This window comes from Bos grunniens, chromosome 5 (assembly GCF_055505025.1).
Source record: "Bos grunniens cultivar Pamir isolate PY7600 chromosome 5, Bosgru_T2T1.0, whole genome shotgun sequence".
Taxonomy (NCBI): Eukaryota; Metazoa; Chordata; class Mammalia; order Artiodactyla; family Bovidae; genus Bos; species Bos grunniens.
This window is the reverse complement of record NC_141169.1, coordinates 111,366,138-111,384,877: the sequence shown is the minus strand read 5'-3', so window position 1 is coordinate 111,384,877 and position 18,740 is coordinate 111,366,138. Positions and strand designations below refer to the sequence as shown.

Sequence of the window (18,740 nt, the reverse complement as noted above, 5' to 3'; positions counted from 1 at the left end):
ACTCTTTGCAACCCCATGGACTGCAGCACACCAGGCTTCCCTGTCCATCACCAGCTCCCAGAGCATACTCAAACTCACGTCCATCGAGTTGGTGATGCCATCCAACCATCTCATCCTTTGTCATCCCCTTCTCCCGCCTTCAGTCTTTCCCAGCATCAGGGTCTTTTCAAAAGCGTCAGTTCTTCACATCAGGTGGCCAAAGTATTGGAGTTTCAGCTTCAGCATCAGTCCTTCCAATGAAAATTCAGGACTGATTTCCCTTAGGATGAACTGGTTGGATCTCCTTGCAGTCCAAGGGACTCTCAAGAGTCTTCTCCAAGACCACAGTTCAAAAGCATCAATTCTTCGGCACTCAGCTTTCTTTATAGTCCAACTCTCACATCCATACATGACTACTGGAAAAATCATAGCTTTGACTAGACTGACCTTTGTTGGCAAAATAATGTCTCTGCTTTTTAATATGTTGTCAGGTTGGTCATAGCTTTTCTTCCAAGGAGCAAGTGTCTTAATTTCATGGCTGCAGTCACCATCTGCAGTGATTTTGGAGCCCAACCGTTGTTTCCCTATCTATTTGCCTTGAAGTGATGGGACCAGATGCCATGATCTTAGTTTTCTGAATGTTGAGTTTTAACCCAACTTTTTCACTCTCCTCTTTCACTTTCATCAAGAGGCTCTTTAGTTCTTTGCTTTCTGCCATAAGGGTCACGTCATCTGCATGTCTGAAGTTACTGATATTTCTCCTGGCAATCTTGATTCCTTCTTGTACTTCATTCAGCCCGGCATTTCTCATAATGTACTCTGCATATAAGTTAAATAGGCAGGGTTACAGTATACAGTCTTGACGTACTCCTTTCCCGATTTGGAACCAGTCTGTTGTTCCATGTACACTTTTAACTGTTGCTTCTTGACCTGCATACACATTTCTCAGGAGACAGGTCAGGTGGTCTGGTATTCCCATCTCTAGAAGAATTTCCCACAGTTTGTTGTGATCCACACAGTCAAAGGCGTTGGCGTAGTCAATAAAGCAGAAGTAGATGTTTTTCTGGAATTCTCTTGCTTTTTTGATGATCCAGCAGATGTTGGCTATTTGATCTCTGGTTCCTCTGCCTTTTCTAAATCCAGCTTGAACATCTGGAAGTTCTTGGTTCACATACTGTTGAAGCCTGGCTTGGAGAATATTGAGCATTACTTTGCTAGTGTGTGAGATGAGTGCAATTGTGCAGTAGTTTGAACATTCTTTGGCATTGCCTTTCTTTGGGAAACCTTGCCTACCCCCAAATTAAAAGCAATGCTCCCTTCCTGTAACATCTCATTGTTTTATTTTTTAAATTAAATGTATAAAACATGTGCATGGTTTAAGGCACTCTTCTCACCACTAGTTGGAGGAAGACAGCTCTGTCACCCTGAAGACCCCTAGTAACCCACCCCATCCTGCCGTCTGCTTCCCCCACACGGAGGTAACCACACCCCATCCTGCCCTTTGCTTCCCCCAAACAAAGGTAAGGACTGTCTGAATCTTACATTTTAAGTTATTCCCTTTTGTTGAAGAGTTCTATCACATGTTTATATCCCTAAACTGTATATATTTCGGCATGGAATGTTTTAAAATTGAGACAGTCAGGATTGTGCTTGCATCCTTCTGTCTCTTCCTTCCTCTTTTTTTTCTCCCCCTGAAATTGAGGTGAAATTCACATGACATAAATTAATCATTTTAAAAGTATACCATTGTCTGATAGGACTGAGCAACTTCACTTTCACTTTTCACTTTCATGCATTGGAGAAGGAAATGGCAACCCACTCCAGTGTTCTTGCCTGGAGAATCCCAGGGACGGGGGAGCCTGGTGGGCTGCCATCTATGGGGTCGCACAGAGTCGGACACGACTGAAGCGACTTAGCAGCAGCAGCAGTACAATCTCAGGGGCTTCCCTGGTGGCTCAGATGGTAAAGCGTCTGCCTGCAATGCAGGAGACCTGGGTTCGATCCCTGGGTCAGGAAGATCCCCTGGAGAAGGAAATGGCATCCCACTCCAGTACTCTTGCCTGGAAAATTCCATGGATGGCGGAGCTTGGTAGGCTACAGTCCATGGGATCACATTCGGATAGGACTGAGCAGCTTCACTGACTCTAGTACAATCCCAGTGTGTGTGACCACCATCCCTGTCTAGTTCCAAAACATTTTCATCACCCAGAAGAAAACCCTGCACCTGTTAAGCAGGGTAGCCTGCCCTGTGGCCTGTCCTACTTCCCCCTGCCCCAGTCCCTGGCAGCCACCAGTCTAACCTTTGTCTCTGTGGGTTCCCCTGTTCCGGGCATTTCATATACTGGAATCAGACAGTGTTTGCCCTCTGGAGTGTGGCTGATCCACCATGCACCATGTTTGTGAGGTTCGTCAGCGTCGCAGCCTGTGTCGGTCCCCTGTTCGTTTTTAGGGACAGGCAGAGTGGCGGTCCACGGCTGCGCTGATGGGCTCTCGGGTGTCTCCACCTTCTGGCCTTTGTCAGCGGTGCTGCTCCTTGCCCTCTGCTCAGGGAGGGTTCAGGTGCAGAGAGCCACCCCCACAGCCGTCGTGCTGGCTCCCCCTGCCTGGGGCGTCCCTGGGCGCCTGCCCCACCTCGCGGCTGATTTCTGGTGCTGGACGTTGTGCTCCTTTGCTGCTGCGCAAAGGTCCTTGCTTGGCCTCCCGGCAGTCACGTTTCTGAAGGGTGTACCCTTGGGAGTGGCCTGGTTTGGCTGAGGGTCTGTGTGTGTTCAGCTTTACCAGACAGAGACCAGCCTGGCCTCCAAAGTGGTTGAGCCAACTTACACTCCAGTCTTTTTTCCCCCGTGTGATCTTCTGCTCTACTCAGGACTTGTGGTGCGTGGCGTGAGCTGTGTTGTCTTTCCTCAGATTGCCAGCTGTTCCAGGCATGTTTGTTGTGGAACCCCATCTCGGGCATCCCTGGTTTGAGGTCCTGGCTTTATCATGCCCTCCCTTCTTCCAGTGGCTGTCTCCTCCTCCGGACTTTCTGTGTTGTCTCTGTGCTGAGACTACACCATTTAGTGATGGCAGCTCTAGTACCCCTTGGCTCCCAGCAGGAGCTCGCCTCTCAGCTTAGCCCCCAGCCTTCCAGCTCAGCCTGCCCGTGGCTGCAGCTGGGGAAACTGAGGCCCGGCACAGCTTGGGTTGGAATCTTTCTCGAGACGGCCCTGCGCCTCTGCCTGTTCCCCTCCTCGGCTCTACGCCCCACTGACGGCGCCTCTCTCCAGGGAGTCGTCAATGGCTCCACTCTGCAGGACACAGCTCCCTTGAGTGGTCTGGGAACGTTTTTCGGCCCCGCCCTGACCCCCTCCCGTCTGGTCGCCTGCTGCCCCAGCCTCCAGTTCTCTGCATGGTCCGCAGCCCTTCCCTCCTTCCACCAGCACGTGCTGCAGTTCTGGTTCTCCCTTCCTGCCCACGCTGGGTCAGGGGCATGCTCTGTGCTCCCTGGTCCCTCTGCTTCCCCTGGATACAGCCTGGGGCCTCCACCACTTTTCCAGCCTCTTCCCAAGGGACACTGAGCTGCTCAGGGGCAGACATGGAGTGGTCCTGGCCTGGGGCTGCCTGGCCAGCTGAGTGTGACCTGGGTCCCTCTGCCCCTGCAGGTGCCAATATTGCCTCTGGTGAAGAAGTCGCCATCAAGCTAGAGTGTGTGAAGACGAAGCACCCCCAGCTGCACATCGAGAGCAAATTCTACAAGATGATGCAGGGGGGAGGTGAGGGCCGGAGGGGCGGTGGGTGTGGGGGTGGGAGCTCTGCACCTGTGCCTTGAGCACTTGCACGGGGAGGGGCCCAGGGACTGGTGGGCTGGGGAGTGACGGCGCCTGACTGCCCTGCCTCCATGCAGTGGGGATCCCATCCATCAAGTGGTGCGGGGCCGAGGGGGACTACAACGTGATGGTCATGGAGCTGCTGGGGCCCAGCCTCGAGGACCTCTTCAACTTCTGCTCCCGCAAGTTCAGCCTCAAGACTGTGCTGCTCCTGGCCGACCAGATGGTGAGTCCCCCAACTCCTCCCTCAGGCCGGGGGCCACTGGGTACCCAGCTGGAGGATACTGGAGCAGGAAGCAGTGACAGCGACCTGGGACTGGGACCAGGGGACCTTGACCATCAGCCATGGCTGGGAGTGGGTATTAACATATAGACTGCCAGTTTCCGCTCCAGACCTGCTCAGCTGGGCTCCCACGGAAGGCCTGGGACTCTGCCCTCGGGTGACTGAAAAGCCTGCGGTCACCCAGACCTTTGGGCCTGTTCCCATGCAGTGGCCATAGGTAAGCTGCTGGGCCTTGTCTCCTCAGGAGTGGCTCCCTTTTGTGGGGTCACTTGGGACGCCCCCTGGCCCCAGTGCCCACAGACAAACATTTCTTGCATCCTCAATCCTTTTATAAATTCAAGGGAGGAAAAAAAAAAAGTAAAGCACAGGATCCTGGCCCTGGGGGACTTTCCTGGTGGTCTAGTGGTTAAGACTCTGCTTTCAATGCAGGAGGCACAGGTTCAATCCTGGGTCAGGGAACAAAGATCCCACAATACTGCATGGCACAGCAAAAAAAAAAAAAAAAAAAAAAATCCTGGCCCTGGAATGGAACGTGGAGATCTTGTTCCCCAGGGTCTGTGTCTGCCCTGCAGAAAGTCCGCAGACATCCTCCAATTTTAGGCTAAATGTGTGTGCGCAGAGAGGGTTGTCAGATTCTCACAGGACGTGAAACTCAAAAAAGTCTAGGTTTTTTGAGTTTAGGAAATATTCAGAAGCTTGAGGCCCAGGGAGGGGGCCAACCTGCCAGAAGACAGATTGTGTGCATATTTATTAACATGTGTTTCTAACACATTGTTGAAAGGAAGGTCCTCTGTGTCTCCCTGACTTCGGTATCCTCCAGAAGCCAGGGGTTAAATCCTGCCTGTGTGCTTCATCTCTGTCACCCCTACCTACCAAGTTTAGGGTTCCATGTGCTCCTGTTCCCCCCAGTCTGGTTGGCAGAACAACCTCTGAAATGCCTCTCTGGTTCCTTGAGGGCCTCTTCTGTACCCTGAGGGTGTAGGGCCAGGCAGATGAGGCCTGAGTGCCTTTCTGGGCTTCCTTTCTAGAGCTTGCCATGTACTTTCCTGCCTTGCTTTCTTTCCTGTGTCACAGCAAACCCGATGAACCCCTCCATCAGAGTTTCTCTCTACTGTCGCTTCCTCCAGGAAGCCTTCCCTGACCTGCCCCTTTAAAATCATCATACATGGTGGCTGCAGACTGATCTTGCTCCCCTCCTCGTGGCAGGGGTCCCCATCCATTGGCAGGGACCACGGATGTGTTTTCCATTTGTAGGGCCCCAGCCCCCAGCCCAGGCCTGGCTCTGAGCATCTGGCGAGCCCTGCTCCCCCTGCCTCAGCACTTGCTGAGTGACTCGCTCTCCCCTCCCCCAGATCAGCCGCATTGAGTACATCCACTCCAAGAACTTCATCCACCGGGACGTCAAGCCTGACAACTTCCTCATGGGGCTGGGGAAGAAGGGCAACTTGGTGTACATCATTGACTTCGGCCTGGCCAAGAAGTACCGGGACGCCCGCACCCACCAGCACATCCCCTACCGGGAAAACAAGAACTTGACTGGCACTGCCCGCTACGCCTCCATCAACACCCACCTGGGCATCGGTGAGTGCACAAGACCTGGGAGCAGAGGGTACCTATGGGCTGCCCGCCAGGACCTTGGCTTCCTTCTGCAGCCTGGGTTTATTCCTCAGCTGGTCACATAGGCAGGTCTTCTCCTTCGCAAGAAGCACTCTTTATTTCATGCCTTAGTCATCCCCACAGCAGCCTTGGTGGGCGGGGACGTGTCCCCATTTTTACAGCTGGGAATTGCAGGCTGACCGTGTGACACAGGCACTTAAGGTCGTGCTGCTTAGCAAGTGTTAAAGTCAGGTCTGACCCAGCCCTGTCTGATGCCACTGTTTGTGCCTGATCCGTGGGGTGGGCTGGGCAGGGAGGCCCTGGGGTGCCTACTGCATAGGGACTAAATGAATGAGAGCCTGAGCTGGAGACACTAGGCCTAGGTTGAGTGAGCAAAGCCCAGCCTCAGGCCCCTGCTCTGCAGGAGGGGTAATAGTGCAGCAAGCCAGCATGTGGTGGGGTGGGGTGGGCTTGTGCTGAGTGCACAGGGAGGGTTGTTCACCCCAAAGAGCAGGTCCTGGAGAAAGGGGTCCTGGCCCCCTCAGCCAGGAGCCCAGGTGGACCCTGCCCCTCACCTTGTCCTTGACTCTGCAGAGCAAAGCCGTCGAGACGACCTGGAGAGTCTGGGCTACGTTCTCATGTACTTCAACCTGGGCTCCCTGCCCTGGCAGGGCCTCAAAGCAGCCACCAAACGCCAGAAGTACGAGCGGATCAGCGAGAAGAAGATGTCAACGCCCATCGAGGTCCTCTGCAAAGGCTACCCCTGTGAGTAGCCCGCTGGGGCAGCGTGCTTAGCCTGCCGTCCCCAAGGCCCCTTCCGAGGCCCAGCAAGGCCGCACAGAGCCCGTCTTGGGCCCACTGCCCGGCTCCACAGCATCCGTCACTCATAGCTCTGTCGTCCTCAGCCCACACTCCTGCCTCTCCTCGCAAGGGCTGAGTGTTGAGACCAACGCTGGACCTTGCTTGACACCAGCTGGGTGTCCTACATTTTAACTCACTTCCGACACTACCTCCCTGGAGGAAGCGTCAGACCCTGCAGTTAAGGGCTCAATCCTACGAGGCTGTTCCTGCCACACTTCAGATGCCAGTCACGAGTCCAGGTTGCTACCTGTGCTCCTGATCAGTTGGCTATAAATCTGAGATTTCCCTCTTCAGATTCGATTAATTTGGCTCACCAAAGTCAGGGAAATACGTTTTAACCAGCCTATGTAAGAATGTGATAAAGGATACCGACGAGCAGCCAGTTGAAGAGAGACCTGTAGAGTGAGGTCTGAGAGGGTCCTGAATGCAGGAGCTTCTTTCTTGAGTGGAGTTGGGGATGTGGTCACCAACCAGGAAGCCCTCCAGACCCCATGCTGTTGCAATATTTATGGAGGCTTCATCCCATCGGCATTGCGACCATTAACTCTGATCCCAGCCCCCTCCCTTCTCTAGGGAAGCGGGTAGGGGTGGGCCCCAGGAGTTGCAAGTTTCTGATCATGGCTTGGTCTTTCTGCTGACCCGCTGCCATCCGGGAGCCACCTGGAGTCTCCTCCGTTGAGGTCTGGACAGGATGCTCCTTGTGCTCTCACCACTTAGGAAATTACACGGGCCTTAGGAGCCCCGGGAGAGGAACCTGTGTGTGTGTGTTCTGTCGTCTCACAAGGGCCCTCTCTCACCTCTGGTTTTCAGAGGAGGAAACCCAAGTTTTTCTCCTATGGCTTAGAATTTCCATCAGGTTCTTGACTGTCTTTGGGGCTCACAGATCGTGGTAGGGAGGACATCGTCTTGACCCCTCTTAGGTCCAGAGCATCTGTAGGGGCGGGGGCTGGGTAGCACAGCGCCGTCCGGGGGGCCCCGGGAGCGCAGGCCTCATGACAGCACCTTCTGTCCCCCCGCCCCCCGCACCAGCCGAGTTCTCCACATACCTCAACTTCTGCCGTTCGCTGCGGTTTGATGACAAGCCCGACTACTCCTACCTGCGCCAGCTCTTCCGCAACCTCTTCCACCGGCAGGGCTTCTCCTACGACTACGTCTTCGACTGGAACATGCTCAAATTCGTGAGTCTCCTGAAGGCCGAGGCGGGCATGGGGGACTGGACCGGGAAGGCCAACGTGACCCTGTGGTGGGCGGGGCTCCCGGAAGCAGGGAGCTATGAGCTGGACGGCGCACGTGACCCCCACTCCAGCTTCATCCGTGCGGACAGCCTGTGCTGCCGCGGTCAGCAGGGCCCAGGTGGGGCGCCGCCTCCCAGCGGACCCGAGAGGGCCCACCTGGGCCTCCCGTCCGTCCTGGATGCCTGGGTGAGCGGGGCCCGGATGGCACTGGTGGGCCCCCCCACTGTCTTGATCCTGGCCTGCAGCGTCTTGCTCTTGGTGTCCTGCACGTGCCAGCTGGCGGCCTTTGCTGAGTCCCCCTTGGCCAGCCTGGACCCCTTCATTGTGGCTTCCTTCTCCCTGGTTGTGGCACCCTGGGTCTTGCTAGGCACCTCTCTTTTCTCTCTCTCTCTTAAGAGTTGTGGGGGTGGGGTGGGGAGAAGTGTTCAACCGCTGGGCCTGGGACTCCGGAATCTGTGACATCCTGTATCTTGTTTCACGTCTCTTCTGGAGAAGGGGGCTTCCTCGAGCCAGGCTCAGCCCCGCGACAGCGAAGCTGTTGCACTGCCCAGCCCCCGCCCCTGTCCCTGTGCTGGGCCGGCGAACCCACCTGTGTACTGGTAAGCGCCTCCAGGATCTGACTTCTCCGAGACTTACCGCTTGGCGGGGTTGGGGAGCCTAAGAGGCTGAGCCTCCGCTGTGCTCTCTCTGTCCCTTCCAGGTGCCCGGCGCCACTGGGCACCCAGGACCCTCCACATAGGCCCGTGGAGGAGGTGGAGGAGCTGCCCCCCCAAAACTACTGGCCTGTGGTCTGGGCTGCGGGGCCCCAGTTCTGACATCACCAGGTGTGCCCAAGCCCATCGGGGCCAGGCCCGAGGAGACAGCCCTTGATGTGGTGGGGGTATAGTGGAGAGGGCGTGCAGAGAAGGCCCTGCTGTGAGATTCTTGGGGACGAATCAGCTGCCTGGTGAAGAGAGCCTGAAGGAGACACCATGTTCCTTGCCCTGGAGGGCCTGGTGGCAGTGGACCCCAGGAACAGCCTTGGCCAGACCCCGCCGTCAGCCTCTGTGTTGAACCTGAGCTCATTAAACGCCCCTACCTGGAGTGCATGTCCTCCTGACTGCCTCTTTTCTTGGCGGGCACCCTTCTGCCGGATGCTCAGGACGAGGCCTTGTTCTCCAGGACCCTGGGATTGGCACTTGATCTCTGATCCGCGCTCTCTCTGACTCTCAGACAGTGGCCTAAGGAGCGGGGCGGAGATTGGGCGGAGGATGAAAATGTCCCACAGGCTGGAGGGCCCCAAGGGTGGGAGATGGGCAGTGGCAGCCATCACCGCAGACCTTCTGTCTAGGAGCACAGCTCTCACCCCAGGGTGCTGCTTAGGGCACTGTGCCCACCCTCTCATCCATGTACAGACGTATTCATGAGTCTGGTTCAGGGCCGAGTTTGGCCCTTCCTCTTGGTACAGCTCAGAGAATGGATTTTGCAAAGTCTGGGCCTATGCCCGCCAATGTGGTAGCCACTGGCTACATGTGGCTAATTTTTCATTAAAGTTAATTAAAGCTGAAAACATACTTCCTCAGATTGTTTGCCATATTTAAAGTTCTCAGGAGCCGCAGGTGGCCAGCTAGTGGCTGCCACACCTGTCAAGGTGGATGTTAACACATCCATCATTGCAGAAAGTCCAGGGGCACCTGCAGCTCCAGATGGCTCCTCATAGAGCCTCTCATGGGACCACCCAGCCTACAAGATCTCACCTCAAGCCAGGCCGGGAGCACTCTCTCCACCCTTTGCTGGCACCCTGACCCCTTCCTGGAGTTCCCATCGAGGCAGGCCCTAGAGGCAAAAGCTGAGCAGAGGTACCAACCTCCCACACCGATCTCCGACTTGAGGGCCATTGGACTGGATAACTGGGCACCTCTGACCCCATCCCCGCTATGGTGAGCTTGACCACCTCCAGCTGCCCCTGGCGGAAGTATCTGTGGACACACCCTGGGGACCTTCCACGTTTTTACCTCAAGGCCAAGCTCCTCCCACATCACCCCTCCTGCCCTGCCTACAAGAAGCCTTCACCAGCACCTACCAGCAGACCGGACACCATGCTGGGCACCGAGGGCTGCAAACTCTTCCATGGGAAGGATCCTGTCCTTGACTGAGAACTTCCCTCCTTGGAGGGGCCACGCCGTATTGTTCAGCGTCAGGGCCCCGGAGTCCCCCGATACCTGGAACCTGGGATACTGCACAGAGCCACTGTATTCTGAAGTCCAACCAGCCAGCCGGGTGGAAACTTGACACTGCCAAGGACAGGGGTCTGCACAACACAGGGGAAGGCTCATGTGACTCGGACGTTGACCTTTTGTGTCTTCTTGTGGGCAAATAAAAGCCAAGAGACCTTCCTGGTGTGCATTTCTTGAGGCATCACTCGGGTTGGATGGAAAACGGGATGAGTGACTCAGCTCCTTCTGCTGCAGGGCCACTGTGGGCCCAAGTCTGTGGAGGGCGAGGGCTCCAGCCCTCTGCTCAGCCACAGCCCCTGGGCTGGGCACCTCTGGGGGAGTCACTTGACTTCAGTGAGCCTCAGTGTCCCCCCACCAGAGAGTGAGTTCGGACCTGCCTTGCAGGGTGGATGTGCCCCCTCCCCGAGGGACGTTTAATGAGTGGGCGTGGCAGCTCTCGTCACAGGTTTGGCCCTGCTTCTGGCTCAGTCGTTCTCTCTCCCCATCTGTTAACTGAGTGGATGGGAGCCCAGGATGAGGACCCGGGGTCAGGTGGTATCGCCCTGGTGCTTCCCGGCCTGCCTGGACAGGCTTGAGGGTGGGAGGACGGAGAGCATACACCTCTAGAATGTTCTGCCCGAGTCCTCTGGGAGCACGGCGAGCGGAGACTGGGACATAGCCCAGTTCTGCCCTGAGCTGTGCGGCCCCAGGCCTCCCGAGGCCTCTCTGGGTCCTGGTTCTTCCTGTAGGATCCAAGGATCCTCTGATCCCCCAACCGCTAGCTCCTGGAGTTGCTTTTAAGTCCAGAGCCAGCCCCCACCCCATCTCTGAAGGATAGTCAGGCCTTCTCGGCCGGTTCTCTGGGAGAGACAGGGTTGTAGGAGCCTGTGGCCCATGAGCAGGCCGCCTCCGCCCCCCCAACTCAGCCTGCAGCTCTCTCCTCCACAGATGCGGCCCCCCTCATGCCAGCCCCCTGCCCTTCCCTGTGGACGACCCCAGGACCAACTAGGTAACGCGGCCGCTGCCGCCCCCATGCCACGCTCCTCTCTCTCGGCCTTTCTCCTTTCCTCCTGCATTGGGGGTGGCAGTGGCTAGAGGGCAGAGCCCCCCAGGGGCTCACGCACCTCTTCCGCCCCCGTCTGCCTGCTGGGCCTCTTTCTTCCATGGGGCATCTAGTCCATGCCTTCTCCAGCTCCCATCCCAAGCAAGGCAGCATCTGTGTGGGTCCCTTGGGCCTCTTAGTTGTGAAACCATTGCCAGGTCCAGGGGAAGAGCAGCCCTTGGAAAAGATCCCTCTAACTGGGCCCTGAGAGGCCTGTTTGAGTCCTGGCCCTGCCTTCAGCTCGCCTTGTAACTCTTTTCTCGGCCTCTGAGCACCTGCCCTGCTGTGTTTGGAAGCGTCAGGGAACCAAGGGCCCTCTGTACATGGGGGCGGTGGGGAACCTAGGTTGGTTGGCCGTCCTGGGGCATCAGTCCTCCCAGCCCTGACTCCAGGCCCCACGAGACCAGGACAGAGTGACCTCCCTCTGCTCCCCAGGTCGAGCTTTCTCCTGGGCAGTCGTGTGGCTTTGTTTTTTATCTGTGCAGTGTGATCAGGGGGCATCTCCGGGTCTCTCGGGCTACCTGCTTTGTGGGGAGGCGGTGGGACCTGAGGGTTTCTGAGACACACACCCCCCGGCCTGCCTCCCCTGCTCTGACCCCGATGGAGTGCCGGATCCCGGAGCACCCCAACCCCCGCAGGGTTGACCAGGGTTCTCGTCTCATGCCCGCAGGGTGCAGCCCGAAACCCCGAGGACGTGGACCGGGAGCGGCGAGAACACGAGCGAGAGGAGAGGATGGGGCAGCTCCGGGGGTCGGCAACCCGGGCCCTGCCCCCTGGCCCACCCACGGGGGCCGCTGCCAACCGGCTCCGCAGTGCAGCCGAGCCTGTGGCTTCCACCCCTGCCTCCCGTATCCAGCAAGCTGGTGAGCGGGCACCTTGGGCAGTGGGCGGGGGTCTCCAGTGTCGGGGGCGCAGGGCAGCCAGGGGCCTGGGTGCTGAGGGCAGCTTCCCTCTCCCTCCTCCCCCAACCCCGACCCCCCGCCTTGCCTTCCAGGCAATACTTCTCCCAGAGCGATCTCACGGGTCGACAGAGAGAGGAAGGTGAGCATGAGGCTACACAGGGGCGCGCCTGCCAATGTCTCGTCCTCCGACCTCACTGGGCGGCAAGAGGTCTCCCGGATTTCAGCCTCACAGGTGAGCTGCCCTTGCCCCCAGCCCCTTCTGGGCCTCACCACTGCCCCAGCAAGGCGGTGGGAGTCAGGACCCAGCCCTCTGCCAGGGGCCCCAGCCCGGGTGGGTGGCAGGGAGCTCACAGCGGAGGGGGTCGTGGTCCCTGCCATCAGCACGCCCCCGCCGTCCCCACTCAGCACGGGATGGAGGGGTGGTCGGACCCCATCGGGTGGCCCCCACATAGGGGCTGTGTGTGGACTAGCAAAGTGGGGAAGGGAGGATCCCCGGGGAAGGGGTCTGGCAGAGGTGGGCGGGAGAGCCACTCTGGGCCTCCAGAGGCGGTGGTGGCACCCCAGCAGGACAGGTTGAGAGCTGGGAAGCCCACGGCCTTGAGCAGCTGCTGGGCCTCCCGGGGCAGCGTGCTTGTCTACAAGATGCGAACATCTGGGGTGCTTGAGATCACACACCCACTCCTTCCCTTGCATGAGAGGCCTGGCGGGGTGGATTTCTGTAGTGGGGAGAGACTTGCCCGCTTATCCTGCCAGCAGCTCAGCCCCTCCCACCCTTCTGCCTCCCTCCCCCCAGACAAGCGTGCCATTTGACCACCTCGGGAAGTGAGGAGGAGCCCCCATCGGACCAGTATTTGCTTAGGTGAGTCGACGTCTTCTGCAGTCGCAGCCCAGCCAGGTCTGGACCCCCACGGTCCCTGGAAGAACCCATGGTTGTGCTCTGAGCAGGCCCGGCCCATACCAGCTAATTTCTGCCAGAAAGCCCTCTCTTTGTGTGGGGCCGGCTTTCCATCCCCATGCTGCCCTAACTGTTCTGGGAAGTTGGTAGCAGGGACGGAACCCGAGGGCCCACCCTGTGACCTTCCCCAGGGCTTTCGCCCTGGTCTCAGCCTCTGGGCGGTTATGCTTCATTCATGCAAACCACTTAGAGTAAAGCCTTGAAGTCAGGAGTTTACCTGCTCTCTGAGAAGCCCCTTGGTGACCTCCGCAGCCCCAGGGCTGGGAGGGTGGGGGGCGCCCTCTGGTCAGTATGAGCCTTGATGGGACCTGTGGTTGCACGAGGCTTTGAGGCGGGGTGTTACAGCTCAGCTCACTGGGGCCCCATCTGGAACGCAGGTGTGGCAGGGACTAACTTGAGTGTGTGTGTGTGTGTGTGTGTGTTGGGGAGGGGTAGTCTGAGCTCCCTGGGGAATATGCACGTGGCTGGCAGCAGCTGACATTTCATGGGCTTGACCTCACACCAGCTGCGTGTGACCTGCTTTGTGGACGTTTATTCCGCAGGTAGCTTTGGGCCGGCATTCGGGCTTTACCTTTGTCAGCCTCACGCCCAGGAACCAGCCCCATTCATGGCAGGGTTGGGTGTTTGTATAGCTAGGAGGTGGCTGTTCACCAAAAGAGAGGAGAGAAAGTGATTGTGTCTTTTCTGTGAAAATGAAGCACCTACTGTGACTCAGACGGTCAAAAATCCGCCTGCAGTGTGGAAGACCTGGGGTTCAATCCCTGGGTTGGGTAGATCCTCGAGGAGGGCATGGCCACCCACTCCAGTGTTCTTGCCCAGAGAATCCCCATGGATGGAGGAGCCTGGCAGGCTACAGTCCATGGGGTCACAGTCGGACATGACTGAGCGGCTGAGCACACTGTGTGCTGTAGAGGGACTGACTCGGAGCCTTGGGGCCAGGGAGACCGGAGCGGAAGGTGGCTGGCGGCTGGGTGACCAGGGCAGATGCCCACCTTATCTGTCTTCTCTCTCCCCCTTTCTAGTGTCTTCACTGTATTTTCTTTAAAAAAAAACAAAAAACAAAAAACAAAAAGATGGGGAAAAGAAACCACTCAAAAGAACAAAAAGAAAAAAACCCAGCACAAAACCAACGATGGATTCTGTTTCGAATTTTTTTTTCTTTTTTTTTTTTTTTTTAATTTGCCGATGGCAAGAAGATGGGATACCCTCAGCACAGAGAATCCTGTCCCTTCACGTTCCCCGCTGCCCACAACCTCCAGGCTGCCAGAGGCTCCCAGATACCAGGCTACACTCACCGGATGCCACGGCCCCACCCAGCCACCGCCTGACTTGGCCAGGAGGGACATTTCTGCACTGGAGCTGCAGCGGGTCCTCACAGGCCCTCAGGAGGTGGCCCGAGGCGCTGGGAGGAATGGATCTGCTGGTCAGAGGCAGGTCCCGCTGGGTGTTCGTGAGCCTGGGGACCTCAGGAGATGAGTGCAGTCCCCACCCCCCACCCTGAGATGAAGGTCACCAACTTTCTGTGTTGGGCTTTTGTCAGTGCCCCCTTGAGCGTGAGAGTCCCTTCTCTGCCTCCCCACAGAGACCTTGAGGAGTGGGGTGGTGAGGCGGTGGGGCTGAGAGTCCTTGTGGGCGTGTGTGTCTGTATCTGACCTCTGTCTCCTAGGACAGCAGGTGTCCTGCCCGCCTGCCAGGCCAATTTTTCTGTTCTTATGCCCCTGACAAGGACATGGGAGTGGGCAGTGACCTCCATGTCCCTCAAGAAGGGTACAGACAGTCTTTGCCACCACCGACCCCTGAGACTGTCCTCGGCCTGTGGTCCCCCTGGTGTAGGGACAGAATCCGTGGAGACTACTTCCAGAAAGCATCTGGCTCCTGGGTTATGAATTAATTCCCTGGTTCTGACACTCACCTGGGTTCCCCCTTCCCAGTGTTCTGTCTCTGTCAGGAGGAGCCTGGGGTTCAGGGCTGGGCACTGGATTTATCCATCCCACCTAGTTAACCCTTTTTTTACTTTATTTTTGTTTGTTTTTTCTTTTTCCGTGTGTGTATTTCCTAATTTATTTACCTCTGTTTCCCCTTTTATTCTTTCTTCTTTTTTTTAATTAAAGAGCAAAGCTTTTTATTACTTTGTAATTTAAAAAACTGAAAAAAAAAATACTGAAGAACTTCGGGGGGAATTTTGTACTTTTTTCCTGTGTAAATATTGGACTTTTTTGAGCTTTATTGTGGTTGTTAATTTGAAGTAATAAAGTAGAAAAGGATAAAGTGACCTGGGAAGCCCTTGGTCCACCTCTTGCTCTGGGGGCTTCTCCCCAGCAGACCTGGTGAACCGGGTATGGCTGGGGACACTCGAGCAGCGCTTGGTGCCTCCTTGGGGCTGTTTCAACACTTTGCTTCAAAAACCACACACAGGGACGTTCCTGGTGGTGCAGCGGTTAAGAACCTGCCTTGCGTGGGCTTCCGTGGTGGCTCAGTGGTCAAGAATCAGCCTGCCAGTGCAGGAAGCACAGGTTTGATCCCTGGTTCCAGGATGATCTCACATACCAAGGAGCGACTGAAACCTGTGAGCCACAACTGTTGAACCTGTGCTCTAGAGCCCAGGGGCTGCAACTCTTGAAGGCTGAATACCTATAGAGCCCGTGCTCTGCAGCAAGAGAAGCCACCACGATGAGAACCCTATGCACCACAACTAGACAGAAGCCCCAAGAGCAATGAAAACCCAGCACAGCCAAAAAGTGAATAAATAAAATCTGCCTTGCAATGCAGGGCACACGGGATCAATCCCTGGGTAGGGAACTAAGATCCCGCGTGCCACGGAGCCGAAAATACTGAAGCCCATGTGCTCTGGATCCTGTGTGCCACAACTTGGGAGTCCATGCACTGCATTAAAGATCACGCGTACTGCAACTAAGCCCCGACACAGCCGGTCAAGTCAGTTCAGTCATTCAGTTGTATCCAACTCTTTGCGACCCCATGGACTGCAGCACGCCAGCCTTCCCTGTCCATCACCAACTCCCGGAGCTTGCTCAAACTCGTGTCATCGTCGAGTCAGTGATGCCATCCAACCATCTCATCCTTTATTGTCCCCTTTTCCTCGTGCCTTCAATCTTTCCCAGCATCAGGGTCTTTTCCAGAGAGTCAATTCTTCACATCAGGTGGCTAAAGTATTGGAGCCTCAGCTTCAGCATTAGTCCTTCCAATGAATAGTCAGGACTGATGTCCTTTAATGGACTGGTTGGATCTCCTTGCAGTCCAAGGGACTCTCAAGAGTCTTCTCCAACACCACAGTTCAAAAGCATCAATTCTTTGGCGCTCAGCTTTCTTTATAGTCCAACTCTCAACATCCATGCATGACTGCTAGAAAAACCATAGCTTTGACTAGACGGACGTTTGTTGGCAAAGTAATGTCTTTGCTTTTTAATATGCTGTCTAGGTTGGTCATAGCTCTTCTTCCAAGGAGCAAGTGTCTTTTGATTTCATGGCTACAGTCACCATCTGCAGTGATTTTGGAGTCCCCCCAAAATAAAACCTGTCACCGTTTCCATTGTTTCCCCATCTATTTACCATGAAGTGATGGGATAGAATGCCATGATGTTAGTTTTCTGAATGTTCAGTTTTAAGCCCACTTTTTCACTCTCCTCTTTCATCAAGAGGCTCTTTAGTTCCTCTTCGCTTTCTGCCATAAGGGTGGTGTCATCTGCGTATCTGAGGTTATTGATTTTCTCCCAGCAATCTTGATTCCATCTTGTGCTTTAATCCAGCCTGGCATTTCTCGTGATGTACTCTGCATATAAGTTAAACAGGCAGGGTGACAATATACAGCCTTGATGTACTCCTTTCCCAATTTGGAACCAGTCTGTTCAATGTCCGGTTCTAACTGTTGCTTCTTGACCTGCATACAGATTTCTCAGGAGGCACATATGGTGGTCTGATAATCCCATCTCTTGAAGAATTTTCCACAGTTTGTTGTGATCCACACAGTCAAAGGCTCTGGTATAGTCAATAAAGCAGAAGTAGATGTTTTTCTGAAACTCTCTTGCTTTTTTGATGATCCAGCGGATGTTGGCAATTTGATCTCTGGTTCCTCTGAGTTTTCTAAATCCAGCTTGAACATCTGGAAGTTCTTGGTTCATGTACCATTAAAGCCTAGCTTGGAGAATTTTGAGCATTGCTTCGCTAGCTTGTGAGATGAGTGCAATTGTGCAGTAGTTTGAACATTCTTTGGGATTGCCTTTCTTTGGGATTGGAATGAAAACTGACCTTTTCCAACCCTGAGGCCACTGCTGAGTTTTCCAAATTTGCTGGCATATTGTGTGGCATCATCCGACACAGGTGAATATTAAAAAAGAAAAAAACTACACACAAACCACCTGGGGAACTTGTTACAATGCAGCTTCTGATTCAGGAGGGCTGGAATGGGCCTGGGGGTCCACATCCTAACACGTTCCAGGTGATGCTGCGACCCTGCTGAGTGGGGAGAGTTCAAAGCACTCTTCACAGCATTATCTTATCCACAATTCTATCCATTAATCCTGAGTTAGGTATTAACCTCTCTGCCTTCAGATGAAGGAACACCATGAAGACAGTTGTGCCATAGATGACCCTGGGTGGTCTCTTCAGCCAAGCCCAAGCTCCGATAAAGAAACAGCCCTCAGCCTCAGCGGCCTTTGTCTGACCAGCTTATCTAAGAATTGGTCTAGCAGTTCACGTTTACCCAGCACACATTACTGTCCTACGTATTCATTAACCCAAGAGCCACTATGACCATGATCTCTGCCCACAGGCAAGAACTCAACCTGAGGAGGGGATGGAGGGCTCTGAGAGCCCCCTTGTAAGTCTTGGGCATCACTCAAAATCCTCATAATTCAGGTCTCTTCCAGGGCTGGCATTCCAGTCTGGCTCAGCCCTAGTAAAGGGTCTCCTGGACCTTCCTGTGAGACTGAGGAAAAGGTGGGTCCTTAATGCCTGTGTGTGTGTTACTCACTTAGTCATGTATTGACTCTCTGTGACCCCATAGACTGTAGCCTGCCAGGCTCCTCTGTCCATGGGATTTCCCAGGCAAGAATACTGGAGTGGGTTGCCATTTCCTTCTCCAGGGGATTTTCTCAACACAGGGATTGAACCCCAGTCTCCTGCATTGCAGGCAGAATCATTACCATCTGAGACACCAGGGAAGCCTTAATTCCTCAGTTTCCAGTTCAGTCGCTCAGTTTTGTTGGACTCTGACCCCATGGACTGAGGCACGCCAGGCTACCTTATCCATCACCAACTCCCGGAGCTTGCTCAAACTCACGTCATCATCGAGTTGGTGATGCCATCCAACCATCTCATCCTCTGTCCTCTCCTCCTACTGCCTTCAATCTTTCCCAGCATCAAGGTCTTTTCTAATGACTCAATTCTTTGCATCAGGTGGCCAAAGTGTTAGAGCTTCAGCTTCAACATCGGTCCTTTCAATGAATATTCCTTTAGGAATATTAGGAAATTCCTAATTTCCTTTAGGATTGACTGGTTTGATTTCCTTGCAGTCCAAGAGTCTTGAGTCTTCTCCAACACCACAGTCCAAAAGCATCAATTCTTCAGTGCTCAGCTTTCTTTATGGTCCAACTCTCACATCCATGGGCTTCCCTTGTGGCTCAACTGATAAAGAATCTGCCTGCAATGTGGGAGACCTGGGTTCCATCCCTGGGTTGGGATCCTCTGGTGAAGAGAAAGGCTACCCACTCCAGTATTCTGGCCTGGAGAATTCCAAAGAGTCGGATGTGACTGAGACACTTTCACTTTCTCACATCCATATGTGACTACTGGAAGGACCATAGCTTTGAC

The 18,740-nt window shown here is 55.1% G+C and overlaps 1 protein-coding gene across 31 annotated transcripts in view; it reads left to right on the top strand.

Annotated features, from left to right (window-relative positions):
* CSNK1E (casein kinase 1 epsilon) overlaps positions 1–15,186 on the top strand; it is a 36,871-nt gene extending 21,685 nt beyond the window's left edge. For 6 of the 31 annotated variants that reach the window (XM_086402814.1, XM_086402813.1, XM_086402812.1 and 3 more), the window contains exons 3-7: positions 3,621–3,731; positions 3,863–4,011; positions 5,421–5,649; positions 6,259–6,429; positions 7,555–8,246. In XM_086402814.1, the coding sequence (XP_086258940.1) occupies positions 3,621–3,731; positions 3,863–4,011; positions 5,421–5,649; positions 6,259–6,429; positions 7,555–8,219 (1,325 nt within the window). In that variant the 3' untranslated portion in view covers positions 8,220–8,246. The other 25 variants (XM_086402825.1, XM_086402824.1, XM_086402826.1 and 22 more) reach the window with 9 other exon arrangements.
* The last annotated feature ends 3,554 nt before the right edge of the window (positions 15,187–18,740 follow it).